Source organism: Amblyraja radiata, chromosome 29 (genome assembly GCF_010909765.2).
Source record: "Amblyraja radiata isolate CabotCenter1 chromosome 29, sAmbRad1.1.pri, whole genome shotgun sequence".
Classification (NCBI taxonomy): Eukaryota; Metazoa; Chordata; class Chondrichthyes; order Rajiformes; family Rajidae; genus Amblyraja; species Amblyraja radiata.
In genome coordinates this window covers 32,297,314-32,321,200 of record NC_045984.1, presented here as the reverse complement: position 1 = coordinate 32,321,200, position 23,887 = coordinate 32,297,314, and the positions used below count along the sequence as shown (strand labels likewise).

General features: G+C 49.7%; 1 protein-coding gene across 1 annotated transcript in view; it reads left to right on the top strand.

Moving 5' to 3' along the window:
* The window catches only part of ano8 (anoctamin 8), a 45,172-nt gene extending 21,703 nt beyond the window's left edge, over positions 1-23,469 (top strand). The window contains exons 11-17 of the mRNA XM_033047214.1: positions 340-395; positions 2,834-2,908; positions 7,279-8,073; positions 14,162-14,353; positions 20,932-21,063; positions 22,042-22,152; positions 22,813-23,469. Coding sequence (XP_032903105.1) covers positions 340-395; positions 2,834-2,908; positions 7,279-8,073; positions 14,162-14,353; positions 20,932-21,063; positions 22,042-22,152; positions 22,813-23,451 — 2,000 coding nt within the window. The 3' untranslated portion in view covers positions 23,452-23,469. The remainder of the gene's footprint in view (positions 1-339; positions 396-2,833; positions 2,909-7,278; positions 8,074-14,161; positions 14,354-20,931; positions 21,064-22,041; positions 22,153-22,812) is intronic.
* The last annotated feature ends 418 nt before the right edge of the window (positions 23,470-23,887 follow it).

Here is a 23,887-nt window from a genome sequence, read left to right as displayed (position 1 = left end):
AATTAACCTACAAACCTGCACGTCTTTGGAGTGTGGGAGGGAGGTGATGATCTTGGAGAAAACCCACGCGGGTCACGGGGAGAACGTGCAAACTCCGTACAAACCAGTAAGTAAGTAAGTTTATTCACATACAAGGAATTTGCCTTGGTGCTCCGCCCACAAGTAACAACATGACATACCGCGACCCGTAGTCGGGATCGAACTCGTGTCTCTACCTCTACGCCACCGTGCCGCCCCTAGGCAGGTGATGACAGTGGCCCACTCCCACGGGAAGAAGCCCCCCCCCCCCCCCCCCCACTCACATCTCACTCACATTCTTCTCATCTCCTCTCTTCACAGAGAATTACCGTTTACAGAGTGCCTATGAGAAACACCTCATCATTAAACTCGTGTTGGTGAGTATTGTCGTGAAAACGATGGGGCTTTCAGCTGGACGTCAAGGTCCCTCGCTCTCTCTCCTTCAGTTGAGCTTATTGTCACAAGGTACGGTATTGATCAGTACGGGAGTCAGGGGTTACGGGGATAAGGCAGGAGAATGGGGTTAGGAGAGATAGATCAGCCGCGATTGAATGGCGGAGTGGACTTGATGGGCCGAATGGCCTAGTTCTACTATCACTTATGACCATATGGCCTAAGGTGAAAAGGTTTTGTTGCGTGCTAACCAGTCAGAGGGAAGACAATGCATGATTACAATCGAGCCGCCCACAGTGTACAGATACATGATAAAGGGAACAATGTTTAGTGCAAAGTAAAGGCACAAAGCCCATCACGGGCCAAGATACCGTGGGTCCCAGCCCCTGCCCCTCACCGCTCCGTGAAGCTCTTAGCTGAGAGCCCGGGGGTCTGAAGCGAAGGGGCGGCATGGTGGCGCAAGTGGTAGAGTTGCTGCCTCACAGCGCCGGAGACCCGGGTTCGATCCTGACTACGGGTGCTGTCTGTACGGAGTTTGCACGTTCTCCCCGTGACCTGCGTGGGTTTTCTCCGGGTGCTCCGGTTTCCTCCCACACTCCAATGACGTACAGTTTTGTAAGTTGATTGGCTTCGGTAAAAATTGTAAATTGTCCCTAGTGTGTGTGTGTGTGTGTGTGTGTGTAGGATAGTGCTAGTGTGCGGTGTGTGTGTGTGTGTGTGTGTGTGTGTGTAGGATAGTGCTAGTGTGCGGTGTGTGTGTTTGCGTGTGTGTGCCCACTGTAAAATATATTCAAGGATTGGACAGGATAGATGCAGGAAAATGTTCCCCATGTTGGGGGAGTCCAGACCAGCGGTCACACAGTTTAATAATAAGGGGCCGGCCATTTAGGACTGAGAAGAGGAAAAAATTCTTCACTCAGAGAGTTGTGAATCTGTGGAATTCTCTGCCACAGAAGGCAGTGGAGGCCAATTCTCTGGTTGTTTTAAGAGATTGAAGGGAGAGTTAGATAGAGCTCTAGGGGCTAGTGGAGTCAAGGGATATGGGGAGAAGGCAGGCACGGGTTATTGATAGGGGACGATCAGCCATGGTCACAATGAATGGCGGTGCTGGCTCGAAGGGCCGAATGGCCTCCTCCTGCACCTATTTTCTATGTTTCTATGTTTTCAAGAGAGAGTTAGGCGGAATCAAGGGATATGGGGAGAAAGCAGGAACGGGGTACTGATTATGGATGTTCAGCCATGATCATATTGAATGGCGGTGCTGGCTCGAAGGGCTGAATGGCCTACTCCTGTACCTATTTTTCTCTGTTTATAACTGGCTGGGGAAGGGGGGGGGGGGGAGGGATGAGGGTGGGTGAAGACAACTATCGCTGGTGAGGGTAGGGTTTTTACGGGTTGAAGGGGTGATGTAGTAATGATGATCTGGGCTGGGGATGGATAGCCATGGTGTAGATTACTGCCAAGGATAAAATTAGAGGCCGTGGCATTTGACATTCAACCCGCTGGGGAAGGCGAGCAGCTCCAGCCGGCCCTCGTGATTCCCTCAGGCCTGTCTGCCTTGCACCAAACCTGGACAATTCATTCACTTCTCTTTCCACAAGTGTGGGAGACCTCAGAGATACAGTGCGGAGACTGGCTCAAGGTTCCAGGGCCTCTCATCCCTTGCCAACCCCTTTAGACAATAGACAATAGACAATAGGTGCAGGAGTAGGCCATTCGGCCCTTGGAGCCAGCACCGCCATTCACTGTGATCATGGCTGATCATCCCCAATCAGTACCCCGTTCCTGCCTTCTCCCCATATCCCCTGACTCCGCTATCTTTAAGAGCCCTATCTAGCGCTCTCTTGAAAGCATCCAGAGAACCTGCCTCCACCAGACACTCTAGAGGCAGAGAATTCCACAGACTCACCACTCTCTGTGAGAAAAAGTGTTTCCTCATCTCCGTTCTAAATGGCTTACTCCTTATTCTTAAACTGTGGCCCCTGGTTCTGGACTCCCCCAACATCGGGAACATGTTTCCTGCCTCCAGCGTGTCCAAACCCTTAATAATCTTATATGTTTCAATAAGATCCCCTAGACTTTAGAGATACGTTGCGGAAACAGGCCCTTCGGCCCATCGAGCCCGCGACTACCCCGCTCATTAGCATGATCCTGCACACACTAGGGACTATTTTACAATTTTTTACCGAGGCCAATTAACCTACAAACCTGTACGCTTTTGAACTTTGGGAGGAAACCTGCGCAGGTCACTGGGAGAACGTGCAAACTCCGTACAGACAGCACCCGTAGTCGGGATCGAACCCGGGTCTCTGGCGCTGTGAGGCAGCAACTCTACCGCTGCGCCACCGTGCCAGCCTCCTAATTACTATGCCCTATACCTGTGCAGTGCTCATTATAATGTTTTTATTTCATTTCTTCCCAGTTTCAGTTTGTGAATTCCTATCTCAGCCTTTTCTACATTGGTTTCTACCTGAAAGACATGGAACGCCTCAAGGAGGTAAGACCTTCCTTCATCACCATTCACTGTCCACCCACTCTCTGGGCGAACTGGGATAGCACAGGGACAAAGGGCTGAATGGCCTCCTATTGCCGGCAGTTACAGAGTCATAGAGTGACACAGTGTGGAAACAGGCCCTTCGGCCCAACTTGCCCACACCGGCCAACATGTCCCACCTACACGAGTCCCACCTGCCTGCGTTTGGTCCATATCCCTCCACACCTGTCCTATCCACGTACCTGTCTAGCTGTTTCCTAAATGTTTGGGATAGCCCCCGCCTCAACTACCTCCTCCGACTGCTCGTTCCATACACCCACCGCCATCTGTGAAAAGGTTACCCCTCAGATCCCTTTCAAATCTTTCCCTCCTCACCGTAAACCCATGTCCTCTGGTCCTCGATTCCCCTACTCTGGGCAAGACTCTGGGCGTCTACCCGAGCTAGTCCCCTCGTGATTCTGTACACCTCAATAAGATCACACCTCATCCTCCTGCGCTCCATGGAATAGTCCCAGCCTACTCAACCTCTCCCTGGAGCTCAAGCCCTCGTAAATCCTTGTGAACCTTCTCCGCACACTTTCCTGCTAGGCACCATCTTTCCTGTAACATGGTGGCCAAAATGGAGCACCATCCCCTGGACGTGGTGTCACCAATGATGTGCATGACCATCCAAGGGATTGAGGCTGGAGGCGAACCCTGCTTTGGTTTTTCCACACTTGTCCCAGAGTACAGAGGAGATTTACTAGAATGTTGCCTGGGTTTCAGCAACTAAGTTACAGAGAAAGGTTGAACAAGTTAGGTCTTTATTCTTTGGAGCGCAGAAGGTTAAGGGGGGACTTGATAGGGGTCGTTAAAATGATGAGAGGGATAGACAGAGTTGACGTGGATAAGCTTTTTCCATTGAGAGTAGGGAAGATGACATGATTTGAGAATTAAGGGACAAATGTTTAGGGGTAACATGAGGGGGAACTTCTTTACTCAGAGAGTGGTGGCTGTGTGGAATGAGCTTCCAGTGGAAGTGGTGGAGGCAGGTTCGTTTTTTATCATTTAAAAATAAATTGGATAGGTATATGGACGGGAAAGGAATGGAGGGTTATGGTCTGAGTGCAGGTAGATGGGACTAGGGGAGAGTAAGTGTTCGGCACGGACTAGAAGGGCCGAGATGGCCTGTTTCCGTGCTGTAATTGTTATATGGTTATATGGCAATGGGGGGGGGGGGGGGGGCAAGGGATTTTTAAGTCGCTGCGCTTCCTTTCACCTTTCACCTTTCACCTTTCCTGTCTGACCTTCTCTCTCCTCTCTCCTCTGCAGATGTTGCTTGTATTTTCCCTGAGTAAAAGCCTTTTGCGGCAGGTTAAAGATGCCCTCCTGCCTTATGTTGTACTCAAAGTCTATCTCCTCCTCTTCTTCAAGCGCAGCATGATGATCCGGGCATTCACGGTCTGCACACGATGGGTCTCTGGCAAAGTACTGGTGGCTTTGACTTGCCCACTGCATGCCGTGTGTGATACAGGCTCCAGTAGCCCCCCCCCCCCCCCCATGCCATTAACACAATGCTTCCGCACACTGGCTCCTGCCGTCTGACGACTGCTCGGTACATCCCTCAATCCCGCTCCTGCCACCTTTAGAAAGGACTTGAGGAGGAATTTCTTCAGTCAGAGGGTGGTGAATCTGTGGAATTCGTTGCCACAGAGAAGTCCAGGACAAGGGGTCACAGTTTAAGGATAAGGGGGAAATCCTTTAGGACTGGATAGTACTCGCTAGAATTTAGAAGATTGAGGGGGTGTCTTATAGAAACGTACAAGATGCAGGAAGATTGTTCCCGATGTTGGGGAAGTCCAGGACAAGGGGTCATAGTTTAAGGATAAAGGGGAAATCCTTTAGGACCGAGATGAGAAAAACATTTTTTACACAGAGAGTGGTGAATCTCTGGAATTCTCTGCCACAGAATGTAGTTGAGGCCACAGTTCATTGGCTATATTTAAGATGGAGTTAGATGTGGCCCTTGTGGCTAAAGGGATCAGGGGGTATGGAGAGAAGGCAGGTACAGGATACTGAGTTGGATGATCAGCCATGATCATATTGAATGGCGGTGCAGGCTCGAAGGGCCGAATGGCCTCTACTCCTGCACCTATTTTCTATGTTTCTATGTTTCCACTGGTGGGAGAGTCTAGGACCAGAGGTCACAGCCTCAGAATTAAAGGGCGCTCTTTTCGAAAGGAGGTGAGGATGAATTTCTTTAGTCAGAGGGTGGTGAATCTGTGGAACTCATTGCCACAGACGGCTGTGGAGCCAAATCAGTGGATATTTTTAAGGCAGAGATAGATAGATTCTTGATTAGTGCAGGTGTCAAGGGTTATGGGGAGAAGGCAGGAGAATGGGGATAGGAGGGAGAGATCAGCCGTGATCATTGTTACTTTTGTGCAAATATTTCACTCATTGTTCTTTATCTCGCTACATCATCGTCTATGTCTCTCGTTTCTCTTATCCCTAACCAGTCTGAGGAAGGGTCTCGACCCGAAACGTCACCCATTCCTTCTCTCCAGAGGTGCTGCCTGTCCCGCTGAGTTACTCCAGCACGTTGTGTCTATCTTCAGCCGTGATTGAATGGCGGAGTGGACTCGACGGGCCGAATGGCCTAATTCTGCTCCTATAAACTTGTGAACCTGTGGTTATAGAAACATAGAAAGTAGGTGCAGGAGTAGAGGCCATTCGGCCCTTCGAGCCTGCACCATTCGCCATTCAATATGATCATGGCTGATCATCCAACTCAGTATCCTGTGCCTGCCTTCTCTCCATACCCCCTGATCCCTAGCCACAAGGGCCACATCTAACTCCCTCTTAAATAATGGTTATAAGGGGGGTGTTTCTGCGCTGGGCCGTGCAAGGCAGTGGGCGTTGCAAGCAGTAATGTCAGGGGTTTGTGGCACATTGTCGCATGTGAAGGCCTCCTTTGTGCCTTGTTGCTGAACTTGTAGTTTCTAACACAGCCCTCGCCTCAGTCCCAACCACTGTGGCGCGGCATAAAGCATGATTGTGTGATGAATGGATGACTACGAGGCTGTCTGGCCAGTGTGTGTGTGAGCAAGTGGGCTCCCTGTCAGTAGGAGGGGAGAGTATGGGCTGCTTCAAAGCACCGGGGAAAGGAATCCAGCGCAGCATCCAAGGAGTTGTGGGCACGACTTTAACACGAGAATTCAACCCTGCAGGACAGCAAAGCCGAGATTTGCAGTTGTACAGTCACAGATCGCAAGTTGTTGGAGAGAATTAGGCCATTCGGCCCATCGAGTCTACTCCGCTGATCTCTGCCTCCTAATCCCACTCTCCTGCCTTCTCCCCAGAACCCACTCGAATCAAGAATGTGTCTCTATCTCTGCCTTAGAAATATCCACTGACTTGGCCAGCACAGCCGTCTGTGGCCATGAGTTCCACAGATTCACCGCCCTCTGACTGAATAAGTTCCTCCTCACCTCCTTTCTGAAAGATCGACCTTTAATTCTGATCTCCACTTGGTTCAGTTTATCCTGCTGTTGATAGACAATAGACAATAGGTGCAGGTGCAGGCCATTCGGCCCGACGAGCCTATTCAATGTGATCATGGCTGATCATCCACTGCTTGTGCCGAGCAGTGCTGCCGTGTTCACTGGCTGGGTCACCGGCCCGGCTCCTTGCTGCAGTAGTTGCGAGCTCAGGCACGAGCTGCCACCTGCAGTGCGGACTCGGGATTACCCTGAGTCAGCAGTCCTTGGCTCAGGGGGGAGGGGGGAGGGAGAGGGAGGAGAGGAGAGGTGAACCTTCTTCAGACTGAGAGTGTGTGTAAGAATGACCTACTCCTGCACCTATTGTCTATGTCCCTACCATTGAGTGGCGGAATAGACTTAGAGTCATAGAGTGATACAGTGTGGAAACAGGCCCTTCGGCCCAACTCGCCCACACCGGCCAACAATGTCCCAATATTCTCTGGATATTTTCAAGAGAGAGCTAGATAGGGCTCTTAAAGATAGCAGAGTCAGGCGATATATTGAGAGAAGGCAGGAACGGGGTACTGATTGTGGATGATCAGCCATGATCACATTGAATGACGGTGCTGGCTCGAGGGGCCGAATGGGCCTACTACTGCCCCTATTGTCTATTGTCTAGTCCCACCTGCCTGCGCTTGGTCCATATCCCTCCAAACCTGTCCTATCCATGCACCTGTCCAACTGTTTCATAAATGATGGGGTAATCCCGGCCTCAACTATGTCCTCTGGCAGCTTGTTCCATACACTTGATGGGCTGAATGGCCTAATTCTGCAGCTAGAACACGAGCATGAGATGTTACAGTGGGGGGGTTTACCTGTGCGAGGTTGACCAGGTGGTCTTTCTGCTTACAGACTCTGGCCGCCCTGCTGATCACCAGGCAGGTCATCTCCAACATGAAGGAGGTCCTTCGGCCCATCTTCTACGAGAGGTACAAGCAGGGGGACCTCACCCTGCAGGCCCTGGTTGCCAGCGTGAGGAGCCTGTTCCAGGACGTCCCGGACCAGCTCCGGGGGGAAGAGGCTTCGCCCCAGGCGTCTGTGGAGGGGGGGCCAGCGGAGGTGGATGTGGACGTGGACAGGGGCGAGGGGAAGAAGGAGAAGGGTGGGGGCAAGTGTGAGAATGGGGCGTGCGGTGCTCCTGAGGACGAGGAGGAGGAGGAGGGGGGAGGGGGCCAGAGGGGGGAGGAGGAGGAGGATGAGGAGGGGGATGAGGAGGGGGAGAGCATCCTGGACTGTGGGCTGCGTCTCTCCAAGAAGGTCAGCTTCATGGGGGGCGGCCAGGGCCAGGGCCAGGCCTCGGGCTCGGGCAAGGAGCAGCGGGGCTGTGAGATGGAGGGGATGCTGATAGAGGGGATGTTGATGGAGGAGGGTAGCCCCATCTTGGTGGAGCGGGCGGGGGCTGAGGGGGGGCTGGTCTTCCAGCTGTGTGAGCACGACCCCAAGATGGTGGAGGACTACGGCCACCAGGCGGAGGGAGACAAGGAGCTGACCGTCACGCTGAGGGGCCGGGGGAAGGAGCGGGGATCGGAGCGCGCCGACAACACCGACACCACCGGCAACCGGCTGTCCTGGATGGACCCGCCCGATGACTACCACGATGCACCACTCACGCAGGGAGAGATTGAGAGCTGCATGCAGAAATATGAGGTCAGTGGCTGCAGCTGCCTTACACACGCGGTCATTGTGTGTGTGTTACACACGCGGTCAGTGTGGGGCTCTGTTACACACTCACAGTCAGTGTGGGACTCTGTTACACACTCACAGTCAGTGTGGGACTCTGTTACACACTCACAGTCAGTGTGGGACTCTGTTACACACTCACAGTCAGTGTGGGACTCTGTTACACACTCACAGTCAGTGTGGGACTCTGTTACACACTCACAGTCAGTGTGGGACTCTGTTACACACTCACAGTCAGTGTGGGACTACTGCAACTCACTTCTCCTTGGCATCAGCTCCACCTACATCAACCGAATCCAACTGGTCCAGAACGCAGCCGCCCGACTCATCACCCACACCAAATCCTGGCATCACATCACTCCAGTCCTCAAACAACTTCACTGGCTTCCCATCTCCCACCGGATCACCTACAAAATCCTGGTCCTCACCTACAAAGCCCTCCACCATCTGCCCCCCCCCCCCCCCCATATCTCACTGACCTCCTCTCCCCTTACCAACCCTCACGGTCCCTCAGATCCACATCAGCCGGTCTCCTCTCCATCCACAAGTCCAACCTCCGCAGTTTTGGGGACAGAGCCTTCTCCAGGGCAGCTCCCAGGCTCTGGAACTCCCTCCCCCAACTGATCCGCAATTCCGTGTCCCTCACCATCTTCCAGTCCCGCCTCAAGACCCATCTCTTCACCTCTGCCTATCCTTAGCCCCACGTCCCCCTCCCTTTCATCTGTGCATTGAATTGCCTCATATTGTGTTTTGTATTGAATTCTGTCTTTACTTTGTGTACTAGTCATGTCTCTACTATTTATTTCATTCCCCTTACATGTTTTTCCTCTACCTGCTCAATTTTTGTAAGGTGTCCTTGAGACTCTTGAAAGGCGCCCATAAATAAAATGTATTATTATTATTATTATTCCTTCTCTCCACAGATGCTGCCTGTTCCGTTGAGTTACTCCAGCATTTTGTGTCCATCTTCGATTTAAACCAGCACCTGCAGTTCCTTCTTACACATTCTATCTACCTCATTGGTGACCCTAGGACTATCTTGATCGGACTTTGCTGGCTTTACCTTGCACTAAACGTTATTCCATTGTCATGTATCTGTACACTGTAAATGCATCGATTGTAATTATACATTGTCTTTCTGCCACTGGTTCACACGGGACGAGAAGCTTCTCACTGTACCTCGGTCCACGTGACAATGAACTAAACTGATACACACTGACTGCTGGTACAACTGTGCACCAGTCCAATTGCACCCTCTGCTGGACAGACCTGGTGCTGCCTTTAGAAACATAGAAATTAGGTGCAGGAGTAGGCCATTTGGCCCTTCGAGCCTGCACCGCCATTCAATATGATCATGGCTGATCATCCAACTCAGTATCCCGTACCTGCCTTCTCTCCATACCTTCTGATCCCCTTAGCCATAAGGGCCACATCTAACTCCCTCTTAAATATAGCCAATGAACTGGCCTCGACTACCCTCTGTGGCAGAGAGTTCCAGAGATTCACCACTCTCTGTGTGAGAAAAGTTCTTCTCATCTCGGTTTTAAAGGATTTCCCCCTTATCCTTAAGCTGTGACCCCTTGTCCTGGACTTCCCCAACATCGGGAGCAATCTTCCTGCATCTAGCCTGTCCAACCCCTTAAGAATTTTGTAAGTTTCTATAAGATCCCCTCTCAATCTCCTAAATTCTAGAGAGTATAAACCAAGTCTATCCAGTCTTTCTTCATAAGACAGTCCTGACATCCCAGTTGCAGGAAGGAACTGCAGATGCTGGTTTAAACCGAAGACAGACACAAAATGCTGGAGTAACTCAGCGGGACAGGCAGCATCGGAGGAGAGAAGGAACGGGTGACGTTTCGGGTCGAGATTGGGGATGATCAGCCATGATCTCATTGAATGGCGGTGCTGGCTCGAAGGGCCGAATGGCCTACTCCTGCACCTATTGTCTATTGAGACACTCCTTCAGAAGGGTCTCAACCCGAAACGTCACCCATTCCTTCTCTCCTGTTGCTGCTCTCGTCTCCATGGTACAGAAAGGACAGCAGATGAAACACAGCGTAATTATTCAAAGCCAGGGCTAAATAATGGTTTGGTTTGGCTTCAGTTTTAGTTTGATTTATTGTAAGGTGTAACGAGGTACAGTGAAAAGCTTTTATGTTGCGTGCTATCCAGTCAGCGTAAAGACTGTGTCTTTTTACAATCGGGCCGTCCACAGTGTACAGATACAGGATAAAGGGAATAATGTTTAGTGCAAGGTAAAGTCCAGGATAGTCCGAGGGTCTCCAATGAGGTAGATGGGAGGTCAGGACTGCTCTCTAGTTGGTGAGAGGATGGTTTAGTTGCCTGGTAATAGGGCTACACTTTGGAGAAACTGCCTACAATGAGTTGGGATAGCTGAGGTGACAAAATAACTCAGCCCATGCAATGCTGACCAACTCTGCCCTAGTTTGTTTTGCCTTTTGTGCTTCAAAATCCACGTCCGTCCGTGACACGGCGGCGCAGCGTCAGGGCCGCCACCTTGCAGCGTTCCCGCGTTCCATACTAACTACGGGTGCTGTCTATACGGAGTTTGCACGTTCTCCCCGTGACCTGCGTGGGGTTTCGCCTTATTCTGGGGATTGTGAGGAAAGTTTTCATACAACTGAGTGCGTGGAGTTTATCAGTTGTCTTCCTGTGCATGAAGTGACTGCCTCGTCTCCCACATAAGATAACAATACTTCAGAAATTATTTCATTCACCCGGGTTCGATCCCGACTACGGGGTGCTGTCTATGTGGAGTTTACATGTGGGTTTCTTCCGGATGGCTCCGACTTTCCTCCCACATCCTGAAATCATTTGCGTTTGTAAATTGGCCCTCTGTAAATTTCCCCCTCGTGAGCAGTGGATGCTACAGCAAGATAACAGAGAACTATTTTGAAAAGGCGACCTGTGCTGGAAGGAACTGCAGATGCTGGTTTACACCGAAGGTAGAAAAACCAAATGCTGGAGTAACCCAGCGGGACAGGCAGCATCACTGGAGAGAAGGAATGGGCGATGTTTCGGATCGAGACCCTTCTTCAGACTCTCAATCTGAAGACGGGTCTCAAAACCGAAATGTCGCCCATTCCTTCTCTCCAGAGATGCCGCCTGTCCCGCTGAGTTACTCCAGCATTTTTGTGTCTTATCTTGAACAGATGATCGATGGTCGGCATGGACGCGGTGGGCTGAAGGGCCTGTTTCCATTCACCTCTGAAATCAGATCTAGCTCTTAGGGATAACGGAATCAAGGGATATGGGGGGGGGGGGGGAAGCAAGAACGGGGTATTCATTGTGGATAAGATGTTTAAGAAGGAACTGCAGATGCTGGAAAATCAAAGGTAGACAAAAGTGCTGGAAAAACTCAGCTGGTGCATCAGCATCTATGGAGTGAAGGAACGTTGCCTATTTCCTTCGCTCCATAGATGCTGCTGCACCCGCTGAGTTTCGGCCCGAAACGTTGCCTATTTCCTTCGCTCCATAGATGCTGCTGCACCCGCTGAGTTTCGGCCCGAAACGTTGCCTATTTCCTTCCTCCATAGATGCTGTTGCACCCGCTGAGTTTCTCCAGCACTTTTGTCTACCTACTGATTGTGGATGTTCAGCCATGATCATACTGAATGGCGGTGCTGGCTCGACGGGCCGAATGGCCTACTCCTGCTCCTATTTTCTATGTTTCTAAAGTAAAGTAAATCACTGCGGCAATATTGAGACTATCCTGTGCTGATGAAAGTCTGTTTTAATTCAAGATTTTGTTTAAAAATATTTTTAATACAAGAGACAGTGTTCTGGCTTAGTATCTGGCCAGCTTATACAACAATAGTACGTCCGCACTCAGACAATCGGCCTTCACTGACTCCAAATGTAATCCTCTGAATAAAATATTTCCTACATCAGGATTGAGGATGGGAAGCAGGTCTCCAGAGCTTTGCACTAATTCCACATTACATTTACAATTGTCATTTCTTTACACATAGAAACATAGAACATGCAGGAGTAGAGGCCATTCGGCCCTTCGAGCCTGCACCGCCATTCAATATGATCATGGCTGATCATCCAACTCAGTATCCCGTACCTGCCTTCTCTCCATACCCCCTGATCCCTTTAGCCACAAGGGCCACATCTAACTCCCTCTTAAATATAGCCAATGAACTGTGGCCTCAACTACCTTCTGTGGCAGAGAATTCCACAGATTCACCACTCTCTGTGTGAAAAATGTTTTTCTCATCTCGGTCCTAAAAGATTTCCCCCTTATCCTTAAACTGTGACCCCTTGTCCTGGACTTCCCCAACATCGGGAACAATCTTCCTGCATCTAGCCTGTCCAACCTCCTAAAGAATTTTGTACGTTCCTATAAGATCCCCCCTCAATCTTCTACATTCTAGCGAGTACAAACCGAGTCTATCCAGTCTTTCTTCATATGAAAGTCCTGACATCCCAGGAATCACACGACACGATGCAATATGATACAACTTCATTCACCCCCGGAAGGAAAGTGTTGCCGATAGTCACAGGGCACCACAAGCTGCACGGAAACATGAAATTAAAAGTGAAAACAAAAAGAAAAAGACAAGCGACTGTTGTCTGGTTGCCGTGTGCACAGCGCCTTCACCGGAACGAACGAACAAACACAGACTTATCCCCAGGGCAGAGGATTTTAAAACTAGAGTGTCCCCCCCGCCCCTCACCGGATCCCCCTAAAATTACCCCCTCTGGTAATTTTCAGCCCCATTTCCGTAACCGGCCTCCGTCTCCGCGCCAAAGATCCCACAGGATACTAGTGCGGAGACGGGAGCCGGTTACGGAAACATCCTAGTAAAAATAAAACTTATTTGGTAAAAATCTTCTCCTCATTTTCAGAATTTAAATTTATTAACACAAACTGTTCCCCCGCAACGTTGATTACACTGCGAGTCGGGTCGGATTGGATCGGGCTAAGGAAATGGATGAAAAAAAGGCCCACGTTCCGCTCCGTTGAGTACTACACGTCAGCCCATTGCATTTAGCAGGAGTGGTCTATCTTGCTCCGCTATAGGGTCTTTGGTACCCCCCCCCCCCCCCCCGCCCCCCATGCCGGGTCCCCATTGTCTTCCTCTCTCCCCCTCCCACATGCTCATCGACCACTGATCGTGAGTCGATCGCGAGGCCCCACAGCCACCGTCAAGGCTCCCACTGCCAACGAGGCTCCCACTGCCAACGAGGCTCCTCCGCCACCGAAGGCAGGAGAATGGGATTAGGAGGGCGAGGTAGATCATCCTTGATTGAATGGAGGTGTAGACTTGATGGGCCAAATGGCCTAATTCTACCCCTATCTCTTATGCCCAAGTCGGGGCAGCCCGGCCAGAGGGAGAAGCGACGCCCAAGTCGGGGCGGCCCGGCCAGAGGGAGAAGCGACGCCCAAGTCGGGGCGGCCCGGCCAGAGGGAGAAGCGACGCCCAAGTCGGGGCGGCCCGGCCAGGGGGAGGTACGGTGCCCATGTCGGGGCGGCCCAGCCCGAGGCTGAAGACGGCACGATACTCACGTGAGGGTGGCTGGGACGGTGTTCTGGCGGTGGTGGCCTGAGTCCGGGGTTCGGCCGCGGGCCAGCGGCTGCGTCTGCAGGACTGGTGGGCGGCAGCTTCGACCACCCCGGGCCGCGGTGTTTGAGCCGCGGGACTGATTTATAACATCGCCCGGGGGGTATCGTCTCAGCGCAGAGGGAGAAGAGGAGGGAAGAGACTGCAGACCTAAGACTTTTGCCTCCATCACAGTGAGAAGATGCTGGGTGGACTCACTGTGGTGGATGTTAATATGTGTTTATTGTTGTTTTTATTGTATTATATATGTGACTGCTGCAATTTCGTTCAGACTTAATAAAGTACCATAGCATACTCCACAGCCGTCTGTGGCAATGAATTACACAAATTCACCTCCCCTCTTCCTCCCCCTATTTTGTTCCCTCATCCTGCAGAAACATCGCGTTTCTTTCCGTCATTCATCCTTCTTTCCCTTCTTCCCGTTCACCTCTCCGTGTCTGACACTTCCCTCCATTTCTCTGCAGGACACTTTTCAGGATTACCAGGAAATGTTCATCCAGTTTGGCTACGTGGTGCTCTTCTCCTCCGCCTTCCCCCTCGCGGCCATGTGCGCCCTCATCAACAACGTCATCGAGATCCGCAGCGATGCCTTCAAGCTCTGCACAGGATCCCAGAGGCCCTTCGGCCAGAGGGTGGATAGTATTGGCCAGTGGCAGGTAGGACTGACATCTGCATGGGTCCGAAGATAGACACAAAAATCTGGAGTAACTCAGCGGGTCAGGCATAGAAACATAGAAAGTAGGTGCAGGGGTAGGCCACTCGGCCCTTCGAGCCAGCACCGCCATTCAATATGATCTTGGCTGAACATCCAAAATAAGTACCCCGTTCCTGCTTTCTCCCCATATGAATTTTGCCAACACCAATTAATCTACAAACCTGTACGTCTTTGGAGTGTGGGAGTAAACCGGAGCACCAGGAGAAAACCCACGCAGGTCACGGGGAGAACGTACAAACTCTGTGCAGACAGCACCCGTAGTCAGGATCGAACCCGGGTCTCTGGCGCTGTGAGGCAGCAATTCTACCTCTGCTCCATGGAAGTATTCCTGAGCCCACTGGGCTGACGCAGGATGGCGAGGGTGGATTCGCGCTTTCAGTTCAGTTTATTACCACGTGTACCGATGTACGGTGAAAATCCGTCATTGCTCGCTAACCAGTCAGCGGAAAGACAATACAATGAAGATGCAATTCGGTGTTTTAAAACAATATATCAGGAGCCTACAGCTAGGATTAAGGTAAATGGAAACATATAAAAAAATGGGCTGAAAGATGGCAGATGGAGTTTAATGCTGATAAATGTGAGGTGTTACACCTTGGCAGGACAAATCAAAATAGGACGTACATGATAAATGGTAGGGAATTGAAGAATACAGTTGAACAGAGGGATCTGGGAATAAACGTGCATAGTTCCTTGAAGGTGGAATCTCATATAGATAGGGTGGTAAAGAAAGTTTTTGGTATGCTAGCCTTTATAAATCAGAGTATTGAGTATAGAAGCTGGGATGTAATGTTAAAATTGTACAAGGCATTGGTGAGACCAAATCTGGAGTATGGTGTACAATTTTGGTCGCCCAATTATAGGAAGGATGTCAACAAAATAGAGAGAGTACAGAGATTTACTAGAATGTTGCCTGGGTTTCAACAACTAAGTTACAGAGATAGGTTGAATAAGTTAGGTCTTTATTCTCTGGAGCGCAGAAGGTTAAGGGGGGACTTGATAGAGGTCTTTAAAATGATGAGAGGGGTAGACAGAGTTGATGTGATCAAGCTTTTCCCTTTGAGAATAGGGAAGATTCAAACAAGAGGACATTACTTCAGAATTAAGGGACAGAGGTTTAGGGGTAACATGAGGGGGAACTTCTTTACTCAGAGAGTGGTAGCGGTGTGGAATGAGCTTCCAGTGGAAGTGGTGGCGGCAGGTTCGTTGGTATCATTTAAAAATGAATTGGATAGGCATATGGATGCGAAGGGAATGGAGGGTTATGGTATGAGTGCAGGCAGGTGGGACTAAGGGAAAAAAGTTGTTCGGCACGGACTTGTAGGGCCGAGATGGCCTGTTTCCGTGCTGTAATTGTTATATGGTTATATGGTTATATGGTTATATCAAAAAGGATCCAGTTAGAGAGGGGCACAAGGCAAGGATGCTGTCTTTCTCCTACTCTCTTCGTTTTGTATATTGAACCCTTAGCACAAGCAATAAGGCAGAGAGAAGACCTGCAGGGGGTCCAAATAGGGGGGAAAGAACATATAATTGGTCTTTTCGCTGATGATATCATTATTTTTCTTGAACGACCAGATATATGTCTCCCAAATCTAATGAACCTATTTGAAACATATGGATACTACTCAGGGTATAAATTGAATATAACAAAAACACAAATTCTTTCATTCAATTATTCATCATCCCAACAAATCAGAGATGCATATAATCTGAAATGGAACTCTAAAACGATGCAGTATCTTGGTGTAACTATAACCAAAACACTTTCCAACTTGTTTGAAACTAATTATAACAAAATTGAAGAAAACATCAAAAAGGATGTTGAGAGGTGGTCGCCCCTTCCTCTAGACTTCAGTGCCAGAATACAAACGGTAAAAATGAATATCCTACCTAAACTACTATATTTATTCCAATCTCTCCCAATTAATGTCCCCCGGGATAAATTCATAGCCTGGGATAAAATGATCTCTAGATTCATTTGGATTAGCAAAAAAACAAGAATAAAATTAACAACACTTCAACTGCCGAAAAGCAAGGGTGGAATGGCTTTACCAAATCTGAAGAAATACTTTCATGCAGCTCAACTCAGACCTCTGGCTTGTTGGTGTAGACCTGATTATGAATCTCGATGGAAAGAAATGGAAAGGGAGATACAGGGTTACCAGACCCAGATTTTGGTGGGAGACAAATATCTGAGAGGGGCTTTGAAACATGCTATGGATCCAATAGTAGCATTTACGTTAGAAATATGGAATGTTATAGTGGAAAAATACAAATTAAAAAGAGGGGTTCACGCATTGAAGTGGTTCGCATATGACTCAAAGTTTAAGCCAGGGGTGTATGATTCAAAGAATGGGCACAAAAAGCCATAACGGCAATGTATACAGTTTCAGAAAATGGCGAGTTTATGAGCTTCCAAGATTTAAAGTCAAAGTATGGTCTCGAAAACAAAGATTTTTTTAGATACTTGCAATTAAGAGACTACTTTACAAAAGAGATAAGGCCAGAACTAGATGAAACTTCAAATAATGTGATCAAGGTGATTGTGGATGCATACAAACAGAAGGGGTCTCGGGTCATCTCTGCTTTCTACCAAGCTCTGGTGGAAAGTGGGGGAGAATCAACGCTCTACATAAAAACAAAATGGGAAGCAGAATTAAAGATTCAAATAACAGAAGAAGAATGGTATCAAATGTGTGAAACACAATGTTCATCCACAAGCTCACTAGTATGGAGAGAATTTTGCTGGAAGAATCTATCTCGCTTTTTTATAACACCCAAAATAAAAAGCAGCCAACTTGCTGTCCAACAACACTGTTGGAGGCTGTGTGGGAGTACGGAGGCAGACCACTCGCATATTTTCTGGAACTGTGTAAAGATAAGGCCATACTGGGAAAATGTTAATGTAGCTGTAAATAATATCTTGGGTTATAAAATCCCAAATACCTGCCCTGTGATGTATCTGGGGCGTATTAAAGATAGTGTAAAAAAAGAAGATACATATTTGATTAAAGTTTTGCTTGCAGCCCACCTTTGCCTGTGTGTGAATGTGTGTGAGTGATTGGTGGTGGTCGGAGGGGCCATAGGCGCAGATTGGCAGCCACGCTTCCGTCAGTCTGCCCCAGGGCAACTGTGGCTACAGAAGTAACTTACCACCACCGAGTGTGACTGAGGAGTGAATGAATAATGCGATGTAAAGCGCCTTGAGTATTAGAAAGGCGCTATATAAATCCCATCCATTATTATTATTATTACCAGGCAGTGGCTTAATGAAAAAAGTCCAAAACAGGAACAGTGGTTGGAAATTGTGCGAGACATCTTTAAAATTGACATATTCCTTGAGAGTCAAGGAGAATTCATTTGAGAAGATCTGGGGGAAATGGACCGTTTATTTGAGCCATGACCAATTAGATAAATGCCGAGCTAGATATGGGAAGATTGCGTTATATAGAACTAGATGGTATGTTTGTGTGAATGTTGAATTATCTCCAATAACTAATCAATGTAATGGTTTTTCTTTTTTTAATTTGGTAAATGAACCACACGGTCTTATTCCAATTTTTTAATCTATTTACTTTTCCCCCCCCCCATCTACTTATTTTTTTATTTTGATTGCTGTTTTTCTTACTTTGTTTTATTTATGGTGATGGTGTTGCACTGTTTTGAAAATATCTCTTAAAAATCAATAAAAATTTAAGTGAAGAAAAAAAAAAAAAAGAAAGACAATACATGATTGCAATCGAGCCGTCCACAGTGTACAGATACAGGATAAAGGTGTTTAAGAAGGAACTGCAGATGCTGGAAAATCGAAGGTAGACAAAAGTGCTGGAGAAACTCAGCGGGTGCAGCAGCATCTATGGAGCGAAGGAAATAGGCAACGTTTCGGGCCGAAACCCTGAAGGAAATAGGCAACGTTTCGGGCCGAAACCCTTCCGGGTTTCGGCCCGAAACGTTGCCTATTTCCTTCGCTCCATAGATGCTGCCGCACCCGCTGAGTTTCTCCAGGAAGTTTCTGCAGGAAGATTGCTCCCGATGTTGGGGAAGTCCAGGACAAGGGGTCACAGCTTAAGGATAAGGGGGAAATCCTTTAAAACCGAGATAAGAAGAACTTTTTTCACACAGAGAGTGGTGAATCTCTGAAACTCTCTGCCACAGAGGGTAGTCGAGGCCAGTTCATTGGCTATATTTAAGAGGGAGTTAGATGTGGCCCTTATGGCTAAGGGGATCAGAGGGTATGGAGAGAAGGCAGGTACGGGATACTGAGTTGGATGATCAGCCATGATCATATTGAATGGCGGTGCAGGCTCGAAGGGCCGAATGGCCTACTCCTGCACCTAATTTCTATGTTTCTATGTTTCCAGCATTTTTGTCTACTTACTGATTGCGGATGTTCAGCCATGATCACATTGAATGGCGGTGCTGGCTCAAAGGGCCGAATGGCCTAATCCTGCACTTATTTTCTATGTTTCCAAATTAAATCACTGCGGCAATATTGAGACTTCCGGGTTTCGGCCCGAAACGTTGCCTATCTCCTTCGCTCCATAGATGCTGCTGCACCCGCTGAGTTTCTCCAGCACTTTTGTCTACAGGATAAGGGACAATGTGTTGGTACACTGGACTGTACACTGGGCAAAGCTCCCGACTATAAGCTGGATCAGTTTGTACTGGACAGGACAAACAGAAGCTTGTTCCTTGAAGATGGCGTCACGGGGAGATGGAGTGGTCAAAAAGGCTTCTGGCACATTGGCCTTCATCAGTCAGAGTATTGAGTGCAGAAGTTGGTGGGCCACATTTAGAGCATTGTGTTCAGTTCTGGGCACCATGTTATAGGAAAGATGTTGTCAAGCTGGAAGATTTACAGGGATATCATCAGAACTGGAGGGTGTGAGCTACAGGGAGAGGTTGGGGCAGACTGGGACTCTATTCCTTGGAGCGCAGGAGGATGAGGGGCGATCTTATAGAGGTGTACAAAATCATGAGAGGAATAGATCAGGTAGACGCACAGAGTCTCTTGCCCAGAGTAGGTGAATCGAGGACCAGAGGACATAGATTTAAGGTGAAGAGGAAAAGATTCATTAGGAATCTGAGGGGTAACTTTTTCACACAAAGGGTGGTGGGTGTATGGAACGAGCTGCCAGAGGAGGTAGTTGAGGCTGGGACTATCCCAACGTTTAAGAAACAGTTAGACAGGTACATGGAGAGAGGACAGGTTTGGAGGGATATGGACCAAACACGGGCAGATGGGACTAGCGTAGTTGGGACATGTTGGCTGGTGTGGGCAAGTTGGGCTGAAGGGCCTGTTTCCAAGATGTATCACTCTAGGACTCTATCCAGGCCTCAGTGCTCTGCTCCCTACATCAAAGGCCGTCTTTATCAATAGCATGAAAAGCCGGTGACCCAGTGTTGCCGCCCAGGCCTGGCGGTGGTCTTGTGCTTCATGGCCCGTTCTTGAGTGAGATGATTGGGAGAAGCGGAGACCTTTGATTGATGAATGAATGAATGAAGTTTACTGGCCAAGTATTCACATACAAGGAATTTGCCTTGGTGCTCCGCCCACAAGTGACAACATGACATAGTGACAGTTAGGAATGACGCATACAACATTAATAATAAAACATCATCGATTATCGGGCAAGATCATCTCTGACCCCTCTCACCCTGGCCACAAACTCTTTGAATCATTTCTCTCTGGAAGGCGACTCCGGACTGTCAAAGCTGCCACAGCCAGACATAAAAACGTTTTTATCCACGAGTAGTTGCTCTACTCAATAACCAAAAATCTGTAGCCTCCTTTGATCTGGTATTTTGTTGGTTCACATTGACCGGTTCTAGGTAAATTCCACCACGGTATATTCCACCATGGTAAATTCCACCACGGTATATTCCACCATGGTAAATTCCACCAGAGTAAATTTAAAAAAGGAACTCCCACCGCAAAATTTTTAATATAATTTGGGATAAAGAAAGAAAAATAATAAATTTTAGCTCACATTTTATTCTGACATTAGGATAAAAAATAACAGCGAGTACATTAAAAAAGCAGTTATGAAAAAAAAGTTCAATTTATTTAAAGAAAATTCTCTTAAGACAAATTGCGTGCAATACTTCTTAAAAATTGCAGAGGGTTTTCATTTTGATAATCTTGAACTAGCTTCTTCGGTTCTAGGTAAATTCCACCACGGTAAATTCCACCAAATTAAAAATTCAACAATCGAGTCACGTGGTGGTGGTGGAATTTACCGTGGTGGTGGAATTTACCGTGGTGGAATTTACCGGTCACCGCTTGACCAATGGTGTTTTATCATTAATGTTTTATTATTATGAATGTTTAGTGTTTTCTGAGTCATTCGTAACTGTCACTGTATGTCATGTTGTTACTTGTGGGCGGAGCACCAAGGCAAATTCCTTGTATGTGAATACTTGGCCAATAAACGCACTTAATTACTTATTAAACATGTGAATTAAATAAATGAGGTCCCCATTGACAAGTTGCATTGTTGACCCCTTATTCCCCAGAACGTGATGGAGGCCATGGGAGTTCTGGCCATCATTGTCAACTGCTATCTCATCGGTCAGTGCGGTCAGCTGCAACGCCTCTTCCCCTCGCTCAGCTCGGAGATGGCCATCGTCCTCGTGGTCATCCTGGAGGTAGGTCAGGGGGAGCGGGCCGGGCAGGTCCAAGGGTCGTGAGAGGTAGGCAATGAGGAGAGTGTCGGGGCTGTGGGGGCGGGGCGGGGATTGGCAGGTTCTTGATCAGCGTGGGGGTCACGGGGAGATTAACGTGAAGAATGAGGAAGGAATGACATGACCCTTAATAGCAATGATATACAGAGGGGTCTTGTTCATAGCTTAGTGAAGGTGCCAGCACAAGTAGATAGTGGTAAAGAAGGGATATGGTATGCTTGCCTTCATCGCTAGAAGCATCGAATATGTCAAAAAGTTAAGATGCAGATCTATAGTAAATGGGGTTGAGAGGGAAAGATAGGTCAGCCATGATTGAATGGCGGAGTAGACTTGATGGGCTGAATGGCCTAATTCTGTATTACAGGGTGGGGGTGCAGCGTGTTTCAATGGTAGTGAGGGGTGTATCAGTGAGGGGTATAGGGTGTATCAGTGTAACAGGCAGGGTGCAGGGGGCACGGTGCAGGGGGCAGGGTATCATGGGGCAGGGTATCAGGGGGCAGGGGGCAGGGGGCAGGGGGCAGGGTATCAGGGGGCAGGGGGCAGGGTATCAGGGGGCAGGGGGCAGGGGGCAGGGTATCAGGGGGCAGGGGGCAGGGTATCAGGGGGCAGGGATCAGGGGGCAGGGTATCAGGGGGCAGGGTATCAGGGGGCAGGGGGCAGGGTATCAGGGGGCAGGGGGCAGGGTATCAGGGGGCAGGGGGCAGGGGGCAGGGTATCAGGGGGCAGGGTATCAGGGGGCAGGGGGCAGGGGGCAGGGTATCAGGGGGCAGGGTATCAGGGGGCAGGGGCAGGGTATCAGGGGGCAGGGGGCAGGGTATCAGGGGGCAGGGGGCAGGGGCAGGGTATCAGGGGGCAGGGTATCAGGGGGCAGGGGGCAGGGTATCAGGGGGCAGGGTGCGGCCACTGAGAACTGTCTAACGCTGTGTTTCCTGTATCGGGCAGCACTTTGCCTTCCTGCTGAAGTACGTGCTCCAAGTGGCCATCCCCGATGTTCCCGCCTGGGTAGCAGAGGAAATGGCAAAGCTGGAGTATCAGCGACGGGAGGCTTTCAAGGTAAGTGTTGGATATGTAACAGTGTGGGTGAGGAGTGTGTACGTGCTACACTGAGTTATTCCAGCACTGTGTGTGTGTCAGTGTGTGTGTGTGTGTCAGTGTGTGTGTGTCAGTGTGTGTGTGTGTGTGTGTCTGTGTCAGTGTGTGTGTGTGTGTGTGTCTGTGTTAGTGTGTGTGTCAGTGTGTGTGTCAGTGTGTGTGTGTCAGTGTGTGTGTGTGTGTTAGTGTGTGTGTCAGTGTGTGTGTGTGTCAGTGTGTGTGTGTCAGTGTGTGTGTGTGTCAGTGTGTGTGTGTGTGTCAGTGTGTGTGTGTGTGTGTGTGTGTGTGTGTGTCAGTGTGTGTGTGTGTCAGTGTGTGTGTGTGTCAGTGTGTGTGTGTGTCAGTGTGTGTGTGTGTGTGTCAGTGTGTGTGTGTGTGTGTGTGTGTGTCAGTGTGTGTGTGTGTGTCAGTGTGTGTGTGTGTGTCAGTGTGTGTGTGTGTGTTAGTGTGTGTGTGTGTGTGTCAGTGTGTGTGTGTGTTAGTGAGTGTGTGTGTGTGTGTGTGTGTGTGTGTGTGTGTCAGTGTGTGTGTGTGTGTGTGTGTGTGTGTGTGTGTGTGTGTGTGTGTGTGTCAGTGTGTGTGTGTGCTGAGTTATTCCACCACTATGTGTGTGTGTTGTAGAGACACGAGCGGCAGGCCCAGCAACGTTACCAGCAGCAGCAACGCCGTCGTCGTGAGGAGGAGAAGCAGCGTCAGGACCAGCGGGAGAGTTCGGGAAGCCGCAGGGACCGTGACGGTGGCCGGGACGAGGGGAGAGGCGGTGGTGGCGGCAGTGGCTCCGCTCCGGGCTCCAGCTCCGGCTCCGGCCAGTCCGAGGCACCGTGTGGCCGGGGCGGGGGTCGGTCCAGGCCGGGCTTGACCGGTGACAAAGCCAAGCGGCCGAGCTCGCTGCTGGCGGCCAACAACGTGCTGAAGCTGAAGCACATGATGCCGCTGCAGGCGGGCAAGATGCTGGCGGGGGCCAGCGGCTCCGGGACGGGGAAAGCCCCCTCCGCCCCCCCCCACTCCCTGGCCCCCAGCGACAGCAAACTCCCCGCCTTCCTCACCTTCAGGTTCCTCAAGTCCCCCCCGGCCCCAGGAGACAAGGCTCTCTCCCCCACAAAACCCTTCGGCCCCGGAAAACTCTTCAACTTCTCCAAGTCCGAGCCTGGCGACGGGGGCGACAAACCTACCCCCGCCCGCTCACACCTCAACGGTATGCCCGAAGACAGCGGAGCCCCCTCCCCTCCTCCTCCTGCCCCCACCAGCCCCAAACGCTGAGAGATCCTCTCCCCATCTCCCCCCTCCCTCTCTCCATCTCCCCTCCCTCTCCCCTTCTCCCCCTATCTCTCTCCTCCCCCTCTCTCCCCTCCCCTCCCTCTCTCCCCTCCCCTCCCTCTCCCCTCCCCTCCCCCTCTCCTTCTCCCCCTCTCTATCTCTTCTATCTCCTCCCCTTCCTCTCCCCCCCCCCCCCCCCCCGAACGTGTTGGGCTCTGTAGCCGGTGGGATTATTTGGGGGAGATCTCCCGCGCTGATCCAGCTTCTTCTCTCATTATCACTTTGTTAAAAAAATATTCAGGGATAGAAATCTGTGTTTGCTAAACAGAATTCTCATCATCTCTTCAGGTTTTTATACAACATGGTCAAAGAGGGAGGGGGGGGGGGGGGGGGGGAGGGGACTCTTGGTTTACCAAACGCTGCAATCTTTTGCTTTTTA